This window comes from Phyllostomus hastatus, unplaced genomic scaffold (assembly GCF_019186645.2).
Source record: "Phyllostomus hastatus isolate PE091 unplaced genomic scaffold, TTU_PhHast_1.1 phas_scaffold_21, whole genome shotgun sequence".
NCBI classification, from domain to species: Eukaryota; Metazoa; Chordata; class Mammalia; order Chiroptera; family Phyllostomidae; genus Phyllostomus; species Phyllostomus hastatus.
In genome coordinates, this window is record NW_025334017.1 from 13,274,139 (window position 1) to 13,297,162 (window position 23,024).

Consider the following 23,024-nt stretch of genomic DNA (forward strand, 5'->3'; position numbering starts at 1 on the left):
ATTGAAAGTTGGAAAGAAATGTTTTGCATTAAAAAGAAGTTGCACATTCCAACTTCATTTCTTCCACAAATACATAAAGGGAAATTGTTTTGAAGAGGAGAGAATTTTTAAATCTCCATGAAAATTTCTGAGAGAATTGTAAAATCTCCGTTAAAATTTCTGATTTGGGCAGAACTAATTGCACCTTTTCTTGCATTCCCACTTTGTTCTTCTCTCCATTTTTCCTGCTCAACCCATCCCCTGAAGTCCAACTGCACAACTCTGGGGGGCAGCATTCACACAAAATACTGTGTAAACGGTGTCCCGGAGTGATGCAAGGCAGCTCCTTCCTGAAGGCAGGATGGAGTGTTTCCTCTCCACCTCCGATGCCTGGTGAGCATTGTTTAGAAAATGAGGAAACATCCACTCCAACAAGCTGACATTAAAACATTTTTAAATGTAAAAATAGTTAAATTGGTTTTATAAATTAAAAGGACACCTACAAATAATACAATTCCATACATCTTTAAATTAAAAAACGAAGACCTAAAATCTGTGTTTAAAAAAAAAAGACCCCGTAATGTCTTTGCCGATATCACATCAGTTGATAAGGACAGAGCTGGAGCCAAAAGTCGATTCCCTTTGGTCCAGGTGAGCATTCCCCACTCCCTGCCGCCTCGGGCTTGTTCACTGCCCATCACAGACACAACTAATGTTAGAAGTGGTTCCTGTGTCTGTACTGGCAAAATTCTAATTCTCATTTGCAACATTGTTAGAAGACTCTTTAAATTAGTTTGATGATAGAGCTATAATCAAGGTCCTTCGGTATTTTCTGCATGTGTTCGATGTTACCTACCTGAAGACGTTTGAACTCATATGGGGCTACTTCCACAAAGGCAATTAAATAAATTCAATTATAGTGAAAGCTGAGATTGTGTGGCTCTGAAGATTCAGTATAGAATTTCCAATTTAATGCTTTGAGTGTGTGTGTCTTAAATCTGTGTAACTGGCTTATTCTGGGAACTGAGACCCATTTCATTTCTCAGCGAGTGACGGTCCTGCTACCAAAGCCCTTCAAGAGTAAGATCATTGGGGTTTTTCTTGTCTGAGACTGAATAACAAATGGAGAAAACATATGTTCAGCTGTAACACACTATGAATATATTTATTTTCACTGGTGACAACTAAGGCCATCAGTGGTAAGAATGAACGGCTAAGGTCTTTGCATTTCCCCAAGTATGGGTTTAATCTACAACACATGCATTTCTTGAAATATTTCTTCACTAGTAAGAATTATTCTCCTAAAATACCCACCCATCAAAACAAAAGATGACATTATTGATTTTTAGAATTCTTATTCCTGTTATGTCAATAAAGCAATCCTGGAAAGAGAATCAAGAACCAAGAGAATTGCTGTTGATGCTGAGGGTTGAACTTGCAAATGCAGTGGGCGAAAGGACACGTGCTCTAGTGGCCTGAGCAACAAAGTCCGAGGAGTAAGACTAGAGAAAAACAATGTGCAGGGAAGCTTGCTGGGAAAAGTTGACGCATTCAAGTACTGGAACAGTCTATGGAGGGTTACAGGTATGTTTTCTTGAGCATCTAAGGTCTGGAGTGCACAGTTCTGGGCAAAACTCCTACCCAAAGAGACTACAGGAAGTTTCACCAGACCAGGCACGTGTAGCTGTAACTCACATGGGTTTTTTTGGTTTTGTTTTTGTTTTTTTTTTAAGAAAGCAACAAAAATTCAAAAATGGCAACTTGGTGCTTTGTCCTCTCAATTTTAAAGCAAAATAGCCACCTTTCCGCCGTTTGTCTAGGGTGCCTTGCAGGGTCAGACTGCATTCTGTATTTGCAACAAAAGTAGCCGCTCAGCATCTGGTGTGAGGTCTCTGAATGGGAAGCAGAAGCTGCTGATGTTTTAAATTAGGATGAAGGCTGAGGAATTCAGGACTTACTTTTTCCCAGAAAGAAATGTTTCTATCAGTTCTTTTGATGACTGGGATTTTGAGGCACTTTTTGGAGACCGTGGTTCAGGACTTGGGTCATTGTGAGGTCATCACAGAAGGAACATCAGCCCCAGCACATTTTTTCTGTATACTCACTTTCTCGTGTGTAAAATGGGAATAGGATGCCCTGCCTGCCCCTCGGGGTTGCCACAACAATCAAAGGAGCTAGAAAATAAGCTCTTTCCAGCTACCTGTAGGTATGGGTATGATGTGGTCCTAGGATCTGTTCTCTCTGTCACTGAAATCCTTTTTTACCCTCACAAGAACTCTTTGAAGTTGTTATACCCATTATATAGATGAAGAAACAGAGGTTTAGCAAAAAAAAAAAAGAGTTGCCCACCATCACATGCTAGTAAGGGTGGGGATGAGAATCGGGGTCTGATTTCAAAAACATTCTGGAACAATTGGATATGTGGTTTTCCTTCAAACAATTACCTGCTTCTTTCACTTGTGTTCCAGCCCCCAGCTCCAGCCCACTTGAATTGGTGGAAGGCCATTGTTGGGGAAGCAGCCTTAATTATCACTGGGGGACAGAAGGCTGCATCTTCCAGGAATTTGGCAGGCCCCAGCAGGAGGCAACCACAGGCCTTTGGCAAAAGATCACTTTTCAACAACATTGTCAATTTCAATGACCCCCGACCTTCCACCTGCAGGTCCCCGAACAGCTGCTGTGCTGTGGGAAGCAGGGGCAGTCTGTCTTCCTTTAAAAGGCAAATGCATAACCCTCCCTGCTTGCCCCCTGCTGAGATCCCACCTGGGATTTCAGCCCCAGAGCTGGGGGTCATCTCCCACATCAAGAAATGAAGGGGAAAAAAGGCAGGGGAGTACAGCTTTGACAACTGACCTGAACTCTCCCTTTTAATATAAGCCAGGTTTAACATATGTCATTCTGTAAATCCGGGAGTCCAATTTGAGGCTTGTAATTTGCTGTTCCCCCAAGTGAGGTGGAGCCGTGCCAAGCACATCAAGGTAACCAGTGGAAGATATAATTTGCCCACTGCGAGCCCGTGCTTCAGTTCCCTATTGTAATTTTTATTTGTGTTGAGGTTTTGTGGTTTTAAAAAAGTCAACTAGATTTATTTTAAAATTAAGGCGAATCAACATCAAAGGCAGTCAGAGGAGGATGTTTAGGTATTATAAAGAAGCCCTGTGTAATCTTTTATGGCCGTATTCTTTTTCAGGGCACGTATCAGTAAATGGTTAGGGACCTTTCACGGCCAACTTGCTGTATTTCTCTGACCTCAAACTACCCGCCACCAGTGAAAATCCCTTTCCAATGGGATTTAGAAGCCCCCCTCTCTCCTCCTCAACCAGTTAATCTAATCCTGTTAGTTACTTGATATGCTGCGTGAAGAGTAAGAAACTCAGGCTGGTGCCCCTTCCTGCCACACAAGTTCCTGGGATAATACGAGTCCACATCCGATTCAGAAACGAGGAACCCTTTCAGGCCAACAGAATGGGGCCATTTGGTTCATGAGTCATTTACATGTAAAAGAGAAGAGAGTTTATTTCAAAGTTTCGCTTAAAAGAATGGCAGGTGATACCTGAAAAGCTCGTTTGCTTAATGTCACAGGATTTTTTCAATCCGGATACGTATATAAAATGTATTTGCTTATTGGCTCATGGAGGAAACTCCTGTGCTTCCTCTGTTTTAGGCACTTTTAAGTGAGAGATAGATAAATGGATAGATAGATAGATAGGTAATAGATGTATAGATATAGGTAGACAAAGTTGTTCCTCAAAAGAGGTTTTTAAGAGAGGTGCTCTTGTCCTCATTTACAGATGAGCACACTGAGCCACACCAGCTTCTGCCACTCTGCAAATCTCTTTCAGAGGGAGTAGACGTTACGCGTCTGGGCATGAGTTGTACAGTGTACAGTGTGCTCAGTGTCATATTGGGATTTGAGTTGTTGCACTTCTGCAGGTTAACCAGCAAGCACACAGATTATCAGGCTGGCTTTTTGTTCCGAGAAGACCAGTGGTACCAAAACACCCCTGAGACTGGCTATTTGTAAAGCTGTGGTTCACATGAAAAGCAATCTTGGAAGGAGGAAGCGGCTCTCACTTCACTTTTCTTTCATTTTGTTAAAGGAAGTAGCCTTTGGAATTGAGTCCTAGTTCTTCCACCTGCTAATTTTGTTAATCTGAGGAAATTAACTTTGTTAAGCCTCAGTTTTCTCAGCTATAAAATGGGAATGATAAACCTATTTCCCAGAAGAGCCAAGATAATTAAAGGAGCTAATGTATATAAAACACTTAGCACAATACCTGACACATGGTAAATACTAAGTTTTAATACTAAACTGTTTCTATATGCTTAATATCCAAGAAGAAGGTTCAAGTTCATAACAGTCTGATGGAGAAGTCAAATATAGATGAGTAGTGCTCAGCATGAGAAATGTAGTGTAGATATGTTCTCTGGGAATCTGAGGTGGCAGCCTCTACGGGCTGCGGGAGTTGGGTAAATTCAAAGAGAAGGTGATATGCTTTGTTCCCAGTGGAGAGTGTTGGTACCATTGGGATCTTGAAGTAGGTTAAATACAGGCTTGAACCAACCTGTCCTAGAACGCTAGGACTCACTCCCCTGTGTAAAACAAAAATTATGCCTTGCGTCTATATTGATTTTTCTGTAAAATAAACAGCTTTAGTGGTTATCACATATATTACAGAATAGACTTGGTTACAATTCCAGTGAAGCCAATTGTATTAGAGGTGTCTGCATACGAGGTTAGGAATGAGAAAAACTGGTAGAGGCGAGGTGTACAGGAGGGGCAAGTGCAGCTGCGAGTACTTGAAACACAGAGTTTATTTTCGTATCATTATTAATTACTGTGTCGTTCTCCATATGGACAACTGTAAACCTCCTTTTCCCCAGCCCATATAAATGCCCTAGTAAATTCAAGAGGAAAAAATGTGTTGAGATTATGATTCATCATTCCACATAACATATTTGTGACTATATTTAATAGCCTAATTAGCAATAAAATTTTACGAGTTAACATCACAATGAGAACATTCCCTTCTACATTACTGAGTCTTATCTGTAGATTTGTAACATTACCATGATCATCTTGATGTGTTTCTACACATTCTGTTCGGTGAACCCAAATGAACTTGCACTAATTAGGTTTTTAGCTGCCAGTCTTGCTTTTATGAGTTTGAATCCGTATACCTTCAGAAGATAAGTGCCATTTGGGGTGGAGAAGACTTCAGATCTTCAGAAATTTGTAGGCAGAAGACACAAGGGAGAGGAAAACATTTTGACAGAGTCTAAATTATCTTTCCTAAATGATTATTTCACAACCTTTAACTTGAGATAGTTCTCCAAGAGGCTAAAAATAAATATAGTTAACACTCCTCTCTGGATCTTTTCAGAACTCCTAGTTACAACTATGCACCAAACATGGATAAACACTGGATTCTGCAGTACACGGGGCCCATGCTGCCCATCCACATGGAATTCACAAACGTTCTGCATCGCAAAAGGCTTCAGACCCTGATGTCGGTGGATGATTCTGTGGAAAGGGTAAGCACGTGAACCTGCCTCAGTTATGAGGCTTTGGCCCAACTTCCTGTTCTTGTCAATCCAGTTTTGTTGTTGTTTGTTCTGTTTTGTTTTGTTGAGAGAGAAATGAAAGAGAAAATTTCAGGGCCCCCTCATCTTGTGCTTTCTTCTGTTACTGCTCCAGGCTTGGTTCTGTAGAGCCAGCAGCAGAGAGAAGATAAATATCGAAACATCAAAATCAAGGGCTACACTCACAAACACCTTCAGGAATTAAGCAAATATTGTAAATAACTAAAGCAGGTCCAGTATAAAGCAATAGGGAATGGTGAGGGTTGTGGTGAACTTGAAATTCAGTGATTCGTTTAGAGGAAGGAGCAGCTACTCAGCTCCAACTAATTTTTGCCACGTACAAATGTGGATCCAGTATCATCAAGTTTTCTGACTTTTTTCCTAAAAGCCAGAAATTAAAAAAATTTATTTGAAATTTCATGAATTTTAAAGCATACATAAGCCAAGGGAGACCTGCCTAAAAGCTAGATCAGAGCAGTCCGTTTTTAACCCCTGACAACTAGATGTAAGAGTGATGATAGTAAAATTTGCTTTAACAATGAATTTTTCGAAGTAAAACCTGTAAGTCTGCTGGTAGAGGTGTTTTGTGAGTGTTTTTTTTTCTTTCAAATAGGTGAACAGAAACCTTTAAATAGCATGTGCCAGATTCAAAAATGTTACTTTTCAACTGAATTGTGGGACTTTTTCCCTCCAAGATTGTAAGCAACATGAAAATGTGGTTAACGTTTGCATTTGTTGGTCCTATTAAAGCAGCTCTTGCTTTTTCAAAGTAATGGAAAAAAGATTTGGGGGAAATCATGGCAACACTGTTGTCATCTCGGGCCAGCACACTCGCTTCTGACTTGTCCCCGCGCTGTGTTTCAGCTGTATGACATGCTGGTGGAGACGGGGGAGCTGGAGAACACGTACATCATTTACACCGCCGACCACGGTTACCATATCGGGCAGTTCGGACTGGTCAAGGGGAAATCCATGCCATATGACTTTGATATTCGTGTGCCTTTCTTTATTCGTGGGCCAAGTGTAGAACCTGGATCAATGTACGTATTTCTGTGTTTGTAACATCCAGTTGTCGTAGCTCATGTGCATCTGAGATAATTCGATTACCGATCTCAGTGTCTGGTTTCCTTTTATCCAAAACAACAAAGGGTGTATGTAGGTTGGTAATTTAGGAGATGAAAACTGACACCTTCCCCCCATCACCACATGTTAATTTAACTAATGTATGCTATGTAAAGAGAAGGGAAAAATAATTGCATCAATGATTAATTCTCTCAGATTGACCAGAATCTAAGGTACAAAATATCATCCTTACTTTCTTTGAATTGAAAAAGACAGAGTTACACTGTCATTTTTAAAAAATGAGTGCCATCCTCTTAGTTGTTTTTAACTATTACTAAAGAACTTTTTCAAAAGCATGATTTAAAAAAAGAGAAAAGAAACCTGAGGGACTGCAGTTTTATTCCCGCCACCTTAGGCAAGCCACTGCATCCCTTTGCATCTCTCTTTTCCCATCATACCATGGGTTTCACGTGCCCTGCCAACCACAACAGAATGGTTTGTATAAAGTGAGAACATGTGCATAAAATAATTATGGAAAGAGTGAAAGAAAAGAATGCAAGTAGAAATCAAAAGCTGGAAGGGCCCATACAGAGCATCTAGCCTGAACCCCTGATTTAACGATGAAGCAACTCAACTGACAGCATTTTAGAGTCCTGGTCCTGGGCATAGCAGCATCTGGGCCCCGAACCCAGATACCCGAATCTCATTCCTGTGCTGGAATCCACCACCTCCCAGGGAGAAGGCAATATCATTAAGAAGGGTTTCCAGGAAGAATGTCATTAGGTCTCTTCAGATCATTAGACACACCTCAGGAATGATCAAATCTAGAACTAGAAGGCTTTATGTTGGAAAGTCTAGGTGGCGTGGATTAGATTCAAATGTAAAAACCTTGTGTCCTTCCTTAGAAGTAAATTTTAAAGCCCTCGTTTACCAGAGAAGTTATGAACTATTGGATTTTAGAAGAATGTATACATCCTACAAAAACCATAGATCAGGCCACGACTTGTGTGACAGTGTGGCCCAAGCTCAGGGCTCTGGGCATCTCTCCAGTGACCCCTGTGAGAGTCAGTTAATCTTGCTCCGTGCTGTCTCACTGCTGATCACTGAGCCACCTGGCCGAAGGCAGCTCACTCCCCAGGAGACCGGATGGGAGAGGAGAGGCACTGAAGGCCAAAGAGTAACAGTGTGGAGAAAGCAGCCCTACAGGCCACCCTCCACTAGTATTGGGTCCAGGGTGTAACGATCTGTCCCGTTGCAGAGTCCCGCAGATCGTCCTAAACATTGACCTGGCCCCTACGATCCTGGACATCGCTGGGCTCGACCCCCCTCCCGACGTGGACGGCAAGTCTGTCCTCAAACTGCTGGACCTGGAAAAGCCAGGTAACAGGTGTGTCAATTTTCTTTCCTGCAGCCAGCCCCGGGCACACTGGCTCCCAGAACTGGCCAGAAGCTGAAGGAGACGGAGGCCAAGTAGCTTTGCCATGCCGGGCGGAGCTTTTCATGGTTGTTTGTACATAGCACGTTGATGGAGACACAGCCGTGGTCTGCGGGAAGTGAGAGGTGTTCCTTTAAATAAACTGTTAGCACAGATCCGTTTGGAAAGTCGTCAGACTCCAACTGTAAATATTATTATTTTGCTTGCAGGTTTCGAACAAACAAAAAGGCCAAAATTTGGCGTGATACATTCCTCGTGGAAAGAGGGTAATTATTGGTTCCTGGGGTGCTTCTGGGAACCAGTCCTAGTGGGCAGCTCTCCCTGCTGGGTATTTTTTTCCCCTTACTTTGGTTTATGAAGCCTACAGATTTCGCAAGCCTGGTAACAAAATTGAATGGTTTGCTAGTCATTCTTCACTAGCCAGCAGAATAATGACTGTTGCATCAGAACTGTGAAGAATAATTTCTCGTAAGATGGGACCAAAGCCCTTACATGGCTATGGATTTTACTGTTGGTTTCTCAGCCTTGGTTCCGAATTGGACCAGCCAATTGACTCTCTTAACCATCCGTCCCAAGTCCTGCCTCGCACCTTTCTACTTCCTCCCCTGGTGTTCTTTCCTTAGTTTTAAATACACAAACATACGAGGCTGTGATTATTTCCCTAATTGCTTCTGGATTTCCTCTTTTTGCCTTATAATGCTCGATGTCTTTGCTTTTCTCCCAACACGCATTGAGAGGAAGCATTTCTGTAATTGCTTTCTAATAAAAAGAATTTTTGAGTTTGTAAAGCTACACATTATATGCCAAAGTTTTGAAAGTGATGCTCTGAGGGGAAATGATTCCTCCAAACCTGGCCTCTCGTCTTCACCCAGCCTTGTCGTGAGGGCCTCGTCAGGGGCTGAACTCCGTGGTCGAGCCCTAACATCTATTTCTGGCTGTTTGAAGAATGAGGAGTTGGGGACAGGGAAGGGAAAGAGAGCAAGTGGGTTGCAGGGAGATAATTCAGATCACTTCTCAAATAAGAAGCTTTTCCCTTTCTGTCAAAGGAAATTTCTACGTAAGAAAGAAGAATCCAACAAGAATATCCAACAGTCAAATCACTTGCCCAAATATGAGAGGGTCAAAGAACTGTGCCAGCAGGCCCGGTACCAGACCGCCTGCGAACAGCCTGGGCAGGTGAGTGATGCAGCTTTTCTTCACCCCCGCGCACAGCTTCTCCATTTCTAACTGAGAAGATTTTCAACCCTGGCTTGGGTAGCTCAGTTGGGTGGAGCATTGTTCCGAGACCAAAGGGCTCTGGGCTTGATTTACAGGCAGGGCACTACCTGGAACACTAGTTCAAGATTGACCAGACACATGAAATGGATAGTCCGGTTATTATTAAAATGGCCTCACTCAATGTACTCTCTTTTATATGGTATCCAGCTTACTGACGAGACATTCATAGTAGGTTGCGGCTTCCATCTCTGGTCCAGCAGGGAATAATCCCAGGTCCGGGCATGTACGGGAGGCAACCCATCTATGTTTCTCTCTCACATCGATGCTTCTCTTTCTCTTCTCTCTCCCCTCCTCTTTCTCCAAAAAAGCAATGAAAAAAATGTTCTCAGGTAAGGATTTAAAAATAAATAAATTAAAAATAAAGATTTTCCACATATAATGTACACTTACATATAAATAAGCTTTTCGTAGTAGTCATGGGGGGCTCACGGTGATAACCTCTGTGCTGACCGGGACGTGTCCAACCAGCCCAAGCTGGGCCTCCCCACCACTGTCTGGGCTTCCTCCAGTTAAAGGAGGTGGTGCTCTCAGAAAGCATTCCAGATATCCACCCAGTCAGCCCCACCAGTTCAGGACACCAGACACGTAAAATGGTAGCAGAGTTAGAAAGATCAGAGGCTCTTTCTGTCTGAGGAGAAGGTACCCACCCTGTAGCTTTTCTTAACTGGTCATCAAGAGAGGGTAGAAAGGCTGTTTAGTCAAGTTCTTGGGTAGTTCCTGAGGCCCTAGAGACAAGAAGGGGTCTTCTTACCCTGGAGTAAAGTCAGACATCATCTAACTCAGTGAGGAGGACAGACTTTGTATGACCAAGGTTGGGGGATGACCAGGGAAACCGTACTCTGTTTGTTTACTGTTTCTACCTCTGCTCACAAAATATCTACCTCAAATATTTCATGAGAATAAATCTTCATTAATGAAAATGTCAGTATAGAATTCAGGGCCACCCAAAACACCAACTATTATCATAAGAGCTAAAGGAAAACCGGGTGATGAACTAACACAGATCTGTTTTTAAGGCAAGTGAGAATGTAGGAACACAAACTATTATAAGCATTCTTTTTTTAAGATTTTTATTTACTCATTTTTAGAGAGGGGGTAGAGGAGAAAGAGGGGGAGAGAAATGTCAATGTGTGGTTGCCTCTCATGCACCCCGTAGTGGGGACCTAGCCTGCGATGCAACCCAGGCATGTGCCCTGACTGGGAATCAAACTGGTGACCTTTGGTTCGCAGCCCATGCTCAATCCACTGAGCTCACCAGCCAGGGCTATTATAAGCATTCTTGATTCAGATCTCTGTTAGCTCCAAGAAATGCTATGTCATGATGAGAGAAACTGAATTTCTGCCCAAGTCATTGCAACTTAGACCAAAATTGTAGGAAAGAGAAGTGTAACTAACATTTTTCAAGCATTTGTTATATGTGAGGTGCTGCATATGACATTTTATGTGCATTAGCTCAATTTAATCCTCACATCTGCCGAGTGAGGTAGGCCTTGTCATCACCACTTTACCAATGGGCAGCTGGTGCGTGGCCACACTGGAATCCAAATTAGTTGTCTGATTCAAAAACTCAGGCCACTTTGCCTTCCAAGGTAAGTTATGTTAACTAGGTAAAGGGAAGTTCAAATCTTCTGTAAGTCTGTTTTTTAAAAAGTTCTCTGTCCTCTAGCTATCCACACAATTAGCCAACACCAGTTCAAGCTTGGCCAGACACACGAATAGCCTGGTTGTTGTTAAAATGGCCCCATTCATTGTACTCTTTCTACATATGGTATCCAGCTTATGGTGTGAAGAGACATTCATAGTAAACAGCTTGATCCTCCCGCTCTCTGCATGTCCTCATGCCTTTTGTACACATGGACTCCTCTGAAACAGAAAAGGGGGCGGGGGAGGTGTTGAAGGAAGGGATAACACCAGGCCTTCACGGCATTCTAGCAGGTCTTAATTTTCAAGTGTTCAGTGGAGAAACTTAGACCTATTCATTATATTTTAATTTGAAGTCTTCAAATCCTTCTTATGGGAGCTCTAAGTATTATTATGACTAAAACCTCAGAATTGTTTTGTAGCTCTAGAATGATTTCCATGTGCCAGCCTCCGTAGGCTAACTTACCTGTATTCAGTAGCTGGAAATGTTCAGTGTTAAATATGTCTCATGCAAATGAGTGATCTTGTTACTATTTAGCTCTCTATGTGGCAAGCATTATTACCATTTGAGAATAAGGTACTCTGCCTCCCTTTCAGTATTCAGTTTTGCAAACCTCTCCATAGGGCTTGTGCTGAAATTGGAATATATGTTCTACAGGGTGAATGGAGCATAAACTTGGTTATGGTGCTTTGGCCCAAGCTCTCATGCATGTGCTATGTTGAAAACTTCACTTTGCTCCTTCATATTCTTCAAAACTTGTTTTGCCCCCCATGAAATGCTTCAATAACTGGCTCCCTGAACTTTCCTCTGCTGCTTTATTCCTGTGTGAGGCAGTTTGAATCTGGGTTCTATCACATGGATACATGAGGACGTTAGCAGTGACCTCTTTCAGAAGAGCCTGAAGTCGTGAAACGAGGAATCCGACTGTGTCTCCAAAGGGGATTTCTTTAAGAGTCTGAGAACTTCAAGAAAATGTCGAGCCTCTTTTTGTGGTCATTGAATCTGTGGGTCGAACCTGACATAGCTTAGTGGCGTTCTACAGAATCTTTATACGTCAGCCTTTTTTGCTCTCTCTGGCTACTTTGAAGATTATCTTTTCAGTTATAGTATCACTGACCTTTTAAGAAGGAATTAAAAAGCCCAGAATAATGAGACTGTGTTGTTCAGGATCGAGGTGACAGCTCAGGTTAGATCGAACTTGTCTAGAATCTCTTCTCTTGCCATTGATTTCACACCTGGGCGTGCCCTGCATCTCTCTCTTTAATCAAGGGCAACTGCCTTCGTTCGAAGGCAACACGGTCTTTTCTTTGTTTGACCCTCCAAGGGGTATAGAGGGAAATTAAGCACAATGAGCCCCACTTGCTTCATTCCTAATCCCTGAAGACATAGCGTGTGACCTCCTCACACCACACCGCAGTGCCTGGTCTCCCAAGGACTGGGTGGTAGGATCGATGTGGGTGCATGAAGTAAAGCAAATTTTTTAAAGACAGGTTGGAATCACAAAGTTTGGGTTAGAAGATTGGCATCCACTACTTTTTAGTGGTGTGTTCTTGGACCAGACACTTAATTTCTCCTGTGTCTTAGGTTTTCTGTCTCTAAAATGAGGAAACTTAATCAATCTTTGGAGGATAAATGATACCGTGTGTGTACGGAGCTGGGCGAACTGTGGAGCCGTGTGCGCATGCGGGGCGGTGGTGTTGTGCCAGGCCACCTCACCTGTTAGCTTCATTCCCAGGAAGCCAGCAGGGGATGGAAATGGGCTCGACTCCCAGACACTTGGCATCCCTTCTCCACTGTGTGAACAGAACAAGCAGCGGGGACTGAATAAGACAGCATGGACATATATGTGTGTGTTACTCCTGTTTCCGAATTAATACGAAGCTGAGCGTGAATTCCCACTCCTCTCAGCTGAAATTACACCCCTAGCACATTTATGTGCAGACACACTACATACACAGACACACACTGATGTGCAAACCTTAACTTCTGTCTGAAGAGACTTTGGTTCCACAGAGAACGTGACCAGTGATGCTCAGTTCTGGCTGTGCGTCAGAATCACCTGGAGAGCTTTTGAAAATACTGATGCACAGCCTCATCCCAAACCAATCAGATTACAATGTCTGGAGGGGAGGCCAAGGCATCAGTATTTTTCAATAAGATTAAGAACCTCAGGCCTCAAGTAAGAAGAACAGAGGTGGCACGGGGCTTAGAAATTCTCTAGTTGAATGATACCATTTTCCTAATGAGGAAATTTAGGTCCAGAAGACTTAAGCTAAATACAAACCCAAAGTCAGAACCTATACCTCTTCATTTCATGTTCTATCTTTTCTTCCCCAGAACATGCAAAAACGTAAGACAGTAGATGCTCCCTTTGAAATTATAAATGGCATTTGCCTGGCTGAAGCCATGGGGTTAGGACCCGCTCACAGAATCAAAGACAATGGTTCTCACCCATAACTGCACGTGAGAATCACAAGGTGTCTTTGGAAATGCTGCCATTCAAGTCCTACTCCGGACAAATTAAATCGGAATTTCTGGGGAGGGGACCCAGGCATCAGCGATGGTTGCTTTTGTTTTGGGCTTTGTTTTTCAAGTTCCTGAGTGATTCCCATAAGGAGCCAAGATTCAGAATCATTCATATAGGGTGAACGTCATCTTTCCTTTTTCTTCTAGGTATAAATATTGACTCATTAAATAGCAGTTACATAAAAAAGAAATTCCTTGTCCATTCAGTTCTGAAGCACATTTTACATATATTCTGTCATTTAAGAGGAAAAAGTGTTTTATTTTTGTGCTCAAATGCCATGTCCTGGTGTGGGGTTGTTGAGTTCCAGCATCTCTGCAATGTAGTTTGCTTTTCTACACTTGTATCAATGTAAAATCAGAGATTAGTAAAACTCTAAAAGCAGCCCAGCATCAAGCAAAGGAAATAAGAATGCAACCTGTTGAGCATAACTGGTTTAGCTCCAGAATTTATGTTCTCATCCAAAAATTGTCCCTCAGACCTTTTGTGACCAGGTGCGGAAAAGAAACAAAAGACAGTTACCAGCAAGATCTGGCTGGAATTGTTAGTTTGCCAGAAACTGAGAGCCCATTTCCAGAAACTCACGAGCCCTGGTTAAAATCACAGTGTGACCCCAAGTTCTGGCTGTGCATCAGAATCACCTGGAGAGCTTTTGAAACTACTGATGCACAGCCTCATCCCAGACCAATCAGATTACAATGTCTGGAGGGGAGTTCTCCTGATTCCCGATGGTGTGGTCAGGAGGACTGAGCCCTGGTGCTGTCCTCTGGCTGGACTCTGGTCTGCTCAGGGCCCGAGTGTGCACACCCCAGCCCCTAAACCTCACCTCCGTCCCTCCTCAACCTGCACAGAACAGTTGTGTATCCACCTCGATGTTTTGGCTTCTGTGCATTTCTCAAAATACAAACCACAAGGTTAAGTGTCAAACCACATCTAATGATGTCCTCAACAAGTGAAGAGTATAAACATAAGGACAGACACTACTACTAAACTGCATGCTGTGGCCCCACCCCGTTTAGTTTCTGCTACTGTGCCTTATCTCCCATGACTCCCTAACATCCCCCTCAGGTCAGGTTTCCCTCCTCCCTCCCCTGCAATAAAACTTTCTCATCTGCATGTAAGTGCTCTCCTCTGCCTTCCCAAATGCTGCCCCTCAACTGATACCCACCTGACCCCTCACCCTCTGTCACAAACTTTTCTCCTTTTTTACTGGTGTCCTGGTCAGGGTGCCTTAGGATTGCATCTCGGGTCCACTGCTCTCTTGGTATATGACCTGGGCAAGGGAGTTAACCTAACTCCGCCTCAGTTTTTTTATCTGTAAGATGGGCATAATAATAGTACCTGTCGCAGAGGGCTGCTGCAAAGGGTAGATCTATTGAATATATTAAGTACCTGGCATATAGCAAGCACTCACCAATGAGGGCTGTCAAGTATATGGCCAAGGTCAATTCACCAATTTTACTTTTCCCTGAACTGCAAGAACCATACTTCTAGCATTCCAATACTGATTTTTACAGACAATTATGCAGAATAAAATAATAGAGGGACATATTCTCTCTTTTCTTTTCTTCTCTTTCCTTTCCCCCTTTTCTCCCCCTATCCCTCTTACTGCATCTTAAAGGAAACAGGAGAAAAATCTCGCTGGCACGAGTAAATCTCTTTCATATTTGTGAAAAACAATTAACAGTGGCTTGAGCTAAGTATCAGTTTGAACAAGGGCATTTACATGGTCTTCGTACATTCCCTAGTACTGAGATAAAAGTTCTAAACACATGTCCACATGCAGGTAACTGCTTTTCATGCTGCTGGTACTGGCCTGAAGGGTAATCGGGTTATTGGAAAATTGCTATATGGTTGTTACATTTTGGAGAATGTGATTTTACCTGCATTATGACCACATTCACTTAATGGGACATAAAACAATGAAGAAATGATCTGTGTGCATTTGTGTGTGTGTGAGTGTATAATTCAGCTTTCATTGCAGTGCACCTTAGAAAAACTTACAGCTAAATTTTTTGTTTCTTACTCATGAAAATGGGCATGAGTTAGTATAAATAAGAATATAGAATATTTGTGAGCAAACTGAGAAATGTCTGCAATTCAGCCCTGGCTGGTGTGGCTCAGTGGATTGAACATCAGACTGCAAACCCGAGGGTCTCTGGTTCGATTCCCAGACAGGGCACATGCCTGGGGCCAAGCCCCCAATTGTGGGCATACAAGAGGCAGCCACCCATTGATGTTTCTCTCCCTCTCTCTCCCCTTCCCTTCCCTTCTGTCTAAAAATAAATTAATTAGAAAAATTTTTTTAAATGTATGCAATTCAAAATGTAGAAACTATAATGATGATTACCTAGTGGTCACTCAGGAAAGGAAAATAACCAGAGTTCTGTCATCACCTAATATTTCACATGGACTATTTATACCTGGAAACTATTCTATAAAATACAGTAGATATTACATACATTTTAAATATGAAAAGACAAACTCAGATGGGAAAGTAATTTGACCAAAGTCACACAGCTGTAAAGATGACAAGTAGGAGTTCAAACTGAGATCTGTGTGAACCAAAGTCCCAGGCTCCCCACTAAATAATCACTGTACTACACACAGTGTACACCCAAGAAACATTAACTTACCTGAGGACTGGACGGCCACTTTTAAAGGTCAATTCTAATGGTGCTGCTCTGCATTCTTATAGGGCATCTTTTCCTAAGAACTTCAGAAACACTCAACAATTCATTCTCGTGACATATCCTTGAGGCTATAAGGAGCAAGTATTGTTTTTACTAGATATGGAATCTGGAAGAAAAAGAGATAGTGCCATTTGCTCAAGGCCATAAAGTTAGCAAATAACAATAATAATAATAATGATGATGATAAAATTGAAGTCTTCAGATCCCTAACCTAGTACTTATCTCCACTAAAAATGGCTACCTCTCATTGGGTTAGGGGATAGTCACTGCTGCAATAAACAAATTTTGGCAGCACATCAGGTGGTTGTGAAGACTAAATGAATGAATGTGTGTAATGTGCTCCACATCAGCACCTGGCATCATGTAAAGGATTCTATAGCTGATGCTAATGATGGGGCCAGTGATGGTGTTAAATTGAAGGATCTGAAAGGCATTTGACATATTTCTCATTAGGTTTGGTTCCACCAAACTAGCTGCACACAGGGATCCTTGTGCCAAAACAGCCAGCCACCTTTTCCTCCTCAGGTGTTATTGACCTCCAGGGATATGTAATCAATCAAAAACGCTAAGACAGAATTACTAAACAGAGCAATTTGAAAGAAAGCTAATATCAGGGCATGATTCAGGAGTATGAGACGTGGTCCTCGCCATTAATCCCAAGTTCCAGTGTAGTTGGAAAGACTAAAATAAAATCATCATAATTTAAGAAATTATTTAAATAGTTTAATCTAGTGCCTTACCCACATGTTGGGCTACAGACACGTGAATGCCTGCTGAGCGGCCAAGCCCGAGAGGCAGGAGGAGTCTCAGGTGATGTCCCGCAGAGCAAGAAGAGAACTCACAGGAGTGAGTGGATTTGGCCGTGAACTGACTGTACTGATAAACATCAAGGGTGTGGACAACAGTGAGAGGGTGTGACGACAGTATTTCCGCCAGGGCACTTGTTAAACAAAGGCTGCTTCTGAGGCTGCCTCTCAGTCCCATTAGCAGCTGCCTCACCTGCATTCCTGCCTCCATCTGATTCCTGAAACTCTCTGCAGTGCAGAATCATCTCATTATTTTGATCATTTGGATGGCACACGGCATGAGTTTCAGAGTACTTCTTTTAAAAATTGTCTTTCTTCTCCTCCCTCAATAACACACGAAGTAAGATGACCGTTTCAGGTGCAGCTATTTCAAGGTTTTATTGCTCAGCCATAAAAATTGTCATGATATCGAACACTAAAATGACTGTGGCAATTATATTTCATTAACATTCCTGGAACACTTGCCACTAAGAAGATCTTCAAAGTCCGTAGCTAATTGCTCTATCTCGTAAGGTCTAGGATATGTTCAAAGGGTTCATGGTATAGAAAGTAATTAGCATCTTTGTCCTGGCTCTTGTTTGATACAAGAATGTGGGGTATGTATTTTTATACATATTTTTATACATGTAGTGTGTGGGGGTATATGTGGGTGTGCATATTTGTACATGTCCATGAATATACGTATGTATATTTGATTTTGCATATGCATTGCCAGTGCCAAGTACAGTGCCAGACCTCAGGTGTGGTTCAGTTCAGCTCTTCAGGAAGGAAACAGCCTTTCCTTTCATCTCTATCCCATAGGAAGTCAACAGGAATTTGGCTAATGGAAAAATGCAGGTTGTATTCCAAATAGGCAAAGTCACTAAAGATTCTGCCTACACTTTTGTGTTCTACAAGCATCTACTTGTAGCCTCAGCAATTCCAGGCCAAGATTATTTTTTAAAAAGGCAGAATTTTTTTAATGCATTGTGGTTATCACAAAGGAAGGTGTTCATCCTAGTTGTGTGTTTAAAAATTACTGTTTGTGCTAACGTTGATATAAATTGGGACCACAAAAAGACATAAGGCTATTTTTTTCAAAAATAAAATAAGCCATGTTTTTCTGCCTAATAGAACACCTTGTAATCTTCTATTTGACTTGAATTGTGAGCCAACTGATGGCTTCTTTTGCTATCATGGGTGTTAAGTAGTCATCTCCCAGCTTTTGAACCCTTGAGGTAGAGATTACCCAGATGGACAGATATGCCTTAACCCCTTTGGATTTAAGACAGATACTCAAGCATCACTGATTCCCAAACTTGATGGAGCTATAAAAGGTTATCACTTATTCTGATGACACTTTTCACCAGCAAAAATTCTATGTGGCGTGTGATTATTTCTGAATGCAGTTGCAGTTGAGTCTCTGAGGACGTTTCATGGCATCTCCTCAAGCTAATTGGGCACATCTGGGAGGGCTGCAGACCCAGGCCTGGACAGCACTGGTCTCCGTCTGGGATGGCAGAACCATGGAAAGGCACGTGCAGTTCTTGGCTGAGAGTGCACGGAGACTCAGTTCTGTCACTGGTCAACTCACTGTAGAGAGAGAGTGAGAAGGACAGGTTACTCTTCATTTTGCCAGTGTAGATGAGCTAGTAGTGTTTCACCTGTGCAACTGGAGACATCTTCTCACACCCAAGATTCCTATCACACCCACACTCAAGAATACTACCGCCCTCTCAAAGACTCATCGTCTGAGCCATCCTCTTGGGAACCAGCTGCAAAGAGGTCCAGTAACCAGACTTTGCAGATCTAAAGCAGTGGTTCCTAACCCCAACTACACATTAAAACCACCAAGGGAGCTTTTGAAAATCCTACTGTAGAGCCAGGAATGAGCACCATTGATTTAACATAAGCTAGTGTGCCTCGTCGAGCTGACTTCACATTTTGGGGGTTTTGTTTGTTTGCTTTTAGTTAAATCATTTCTACCTTAGTTAATCCTTAGACTATTCTTGTTTGTGTTGCTTTTACATGGCTTTGTAAATAGGTAGTTGCCTTGTCCCTTGAGCTCCTGCCTCTCAGGATGGAGATATTGTATACCTCAGACATTCCGTCAAAGCCACAAAAAAAGGTAGCCTGATGTGGCTTGAAGTAATCAACTAAATTCAATAGCACCAAGAGTGTATGAGGCTAAAGCAAAATCACAGAACAGGTTCTGTATATCTGGGGTGAGAACAATATGGTAGAAACTCAAAAGCAGCTAAGATAGGTGACTGGTAAGAAAATACAAACTGTGACACTGACCTTAGTCCATGGTGAGTGGTTGATAACCATTTTGCCCATGAGTGAGTGTCATCTGTCTGCTGACCAAGCCGTCTGAGCCCCTTAACCAAACTTAACCCTGCCTCAGGACACTTGGAAATCAAAAAGTTACCCAAGTATGGCACAGGTACAATAAGCAGCTACATAAGCGTTTATGTGGTGCATGAAAGAACGTCTTTTATTTAAGAATTCTGTATTGATTTTAATATATATGTGAAAATATATAACTGGCAAAACAAACACATAATTTTATAATTATCATTGCTTTGGCCACAGGTTAGAAATGTATCCATTTAAAGAAAAGTGTCAGTAAATAATTATACACTGGTGATACTCATATATGGAAGGGGGAAAAAAGGGCTTTGATAACACTGCATGATAGCGTTTTGTAACAACTGTGGTCAACTTAAAATTAAGGTCAGTATGTTTTCTGCTTCTGCAATTAACATTTTAGAAAGGGAGAAGGGGGAAAGTAAAAAGTGAAGCTGGTAATTTGGTCTTTCAGATATGGAGGACCCTATGAAATGACCCCCAGGTGAAGCACTGTTATTTCAGCCAGACTGATCCTCAGGAAACAGGAATGCCGAGACCTGCTGCTGAGTTGTTATTTGTCCAGAGTTGAGCTGGCAGTGTCTGCAGTGGCCTGTCTTACTTTGCAAGCTTTGGGGTAGCTTTTTAAAAACTGAGTTTAGAGAGAAAGGGAGAGAGGGAGAGAGAGAGAGAGAAACATCAGTTTGTTGTTCCACTCATTTATGCATTCATTGGTAAATTCTTGTACGTGCCCTGACCAGGAATGGAACCCACAGCCTTGACGAATGGGGACAATGATCTAGCCAGTTGTACTACCCGGCCAGGGCCAAGCAGGCTTTTTTAAAAAAATGTTTTTCCACTGTAGTTTACACTCAACATTTTGCATTAGTTTCAGGTGTACAGCATTGTGGTTAGACAATCATATAGTTTACAAGATGCTCCCCCTGATATTTCCAGTACCCACCCGGCACCACGCATAGTTGTGATGATATTCTTGACTGTATTTCCTGCGCTGCACTTTACATCTGCATCGGTCTCGATCAAAGACTCAAACCTAAAAACCCAGCTCCGGCTCCCCTTGCGCCCCCCTTGGGAGGGTGGGCATTGTGTCTTTCGGAGCAGCTCTTTCTGCTGGGGGTGTGGGTCCGGAGCAGGATGAGGAAAGGCACAGAGGAGAACCGGATGTGTCTGGGCTCTGTGGAAGTTGGCTCGCCCTGGGATGGACTCAGATTAAAGTCATCTCTGTCTTCCTCCTGGGCCACTCTTCTCCAACTCGCATTAGAAATTCAGGGGCAGAGAACAAAGCAGCCACGTTTGTTTTTCCAGAGAAGAAGGGGTCTGGGGAAAATGGCCCTGACAGCCGTGCTCTGTGGCCTGGTGAATGAAGGGCTTTTACGTGTTTCACTCAAGACTCTGTTTAGTCTGGATGCTAAGGATTTATATATCAGTTTTTGGTTCTGGTGTCATTGAGGTAGTCCTGATTTCCAATGATTTTGTTGTCATCTGTATTTGCCTCCAGTGAAAGAGGACTGGGAGCCGACTTAGTGCAGGGCCACTTAAAAGCTTGCCTTTCTGCATGCACTCTCATTAAGGGGGTTGCCAGGGTTTCTCAAAACCAAAGCGGCAGTGTTTAATAAAAAACACCTGGTTGGCTTTTGCAGAAGTGGCAGTGCATTGAGGACGCATCGGGCAAGCTTCGAATTCACAAGTGTAAAGGATCCAGCGACCTGCTCACCGTCAGGCAGAGCACGAGGAACCTCTACTCTCGAGGCTTCCACAACAAGGACAAAGAGTGCAATTGTGGAGAGTCCGGCTATCGCGCCAGCAGGAGCCAAAGGAAGAGTCAAAGGCAGTTCCTCAGAAACGAGGGGACTCCGAGTAAGGCACAGGCAGCGACTGTCTCAGAGGCAGGCCGGGGCCTTTGGGGGCAAACACTGCAGAGGAGAGGCTGGCTCCATCTGCATTTTAGCTATGAGCAATGCATAGTTTTAGGGCTAAACGTGAATAATCATTCTGTCTATAATACGAAAGCTAAGATAAGTTGAACTTTTGCTTTGTGAGCATTTTTACTTAACCACAGAATACAAATACAGGGGCTGACACAAATAATGCCCCTTGTTTGTTACAAAATCTTTTATTACAAACTCATAGGCATGTAATTCTGTAACATAACAATATCACACTCAAGCACCCCCTTTGACATTTTAGGTGAAATGTTCAAATTAAAGCTATAAATTATTACTTTCATATTACTACCCTACTAACCACACTTAAGCAGGTGTTATTTCTTCTGGACCCTGTATATTCATTAAGAACGCCAGACCCAAAACCCCCACACCACACACAAAAGAGCTATCAAGGACTGAAGGGTATATAGTTCAGGTTGATTTTATTTTATATTAATGCTAATGTCCTGATTTGTCTGCCTTACTCGATGCTTTAAAAAAAGAAAAATGGAGCCCTGGCTGGCGTACCTCAGTGGATTGAGCTCGGGCTGCGAACCAAAGTGTTGCAGGTTCGATTCCCAGTCGGGATACATGCCTGGGTTGCAGGCCATGACCCCCAGCAACTTCACATTGATGTTTTTCTCTCTTTCTCCTTCCCTTCCCTCTAAAAATAAATAAATAAAATCTTTAAAAAAAAGAAAAAACGGAAGAAAATAAATCCAAGGTTTAATGCTTGTTCATTTAACTAATAGGAAAAGCATAAATATTATTTATAAAGGCATTTGTGTTTTAGGACAATATACTTTTTTATATCCTTCTTGACTGGCAGAGTCAAAATAGTTGAATTCAGTATTATAAATCACTGTCTAGTATTTTCTTTATAAAAAGTATCAGAGATTGTTATTATTATATAGCTAAGAAAACCTAGTCCTGTAAAGAATGGGGGTCTATTGCCATCTAGTGGCATAAGAGAAACTGACTCATTTCTGTGGCCAGTCCTCTCTAAACTGGTTTGGAAATAACCAACATGTGTTAGATTCAATTCTGTGTCCAAAATTAGAAAAACAAATCATTCACTAGAACAGTGGAAGCCCTTAAAACAGGCTTTTTTATCCTGAATCCCACAGATGGGCTTTAGGGGATCACGAAACCCCTAATATGTTACCCACAATTTTAAGTACAATCTATGTGTATTTGCATTTTTCTGGATGTTCATAACCTCCAACCAGTTCTCAAAGGAGTTCATAATGCAAAAATCTAAGAAATGTTAATGGGGGAGGTTTTCTCTGCTCCCTCAGAGAAAACACCAGGTTTTATATTTCACATGAAGATATCAAATGGAAAACCCACAAGGGACAAGGACTCCTGACACAACCCCTTAACAGAAACTGATGACCATGGTCAGCTGAGAGATGGGGGCAGCCTCCTCTCCCTCAGAAACCTGGATGTCACTCCCGAGGGCTGTCCACAACGCACAGTGATTTTGCAATACGGAGCACAAACTAAGGAAGTCTGGGGTACTTTTCCAAGCTGCGTGGAGCCATACATTTGAGAGCAGGAGACGTGTCCTCAGCTGGAAACTGCCCTCAGAGCAGGACTCTGCAGAGAGAAAAATACAGTTCCCATACCACAGCCAATAGGCTCTCCTTCATCCTGTTCTAGGAGGGAAGGCCCGTGAGCATGCCCCACAGAGCCCACGTGCATCTGATCAGCAGGGACCCGTGTCTGCATGTTAAGCTCTGACCCAG

At 42.5% G+C, this 23,024-nt stretch overlaps 1 protein-coding gene across 4 annotated transcripts in view; it reads left to right on the forward strand.

Moving 5' to 3' along the window:
* SULF1 (sulfatase 1) overlaps nucleotides 1–23,024 on the forward strand; it is a 155,693-nt gene that overhangs the window by 110,114 nt on the left and 22,555 nt on the right. For all 4 annotated transcript variants that reach the window (XM_045861204.1, XM_045861206.1, XM_045861207.1 and 1 more), the window contains 6 exons: nucleotides 5,364–5,514; nucleotides 6,427–6,602; nucleotides 7,883–8,011; nucleotides 8,269–8,325; nucleotides 9,106–9,235; nucleotides 20,992–21,208. In XM_045861204.1, the coding sequence (XP_045717160.1) occupies nucleotides 5,364–5,514; nucleotides 6,427–6,602; nucleotides 7,883–8,011; nucleotides 8,269–8,325; nucleotides 9,106–9,235; nucleotides 20,992–21,208 (860 nt within the window). The remainder of the gene's footprint in view (nucleotides 1–5,363; nucleotides 5,515–6,426; nucleotides 6,603–7,882; nucleotides 8,012–8,268; nucleotides 8,326–9,105; nucleotides 9,236–20,991; nucleotides 21,209–23,024) is intronic.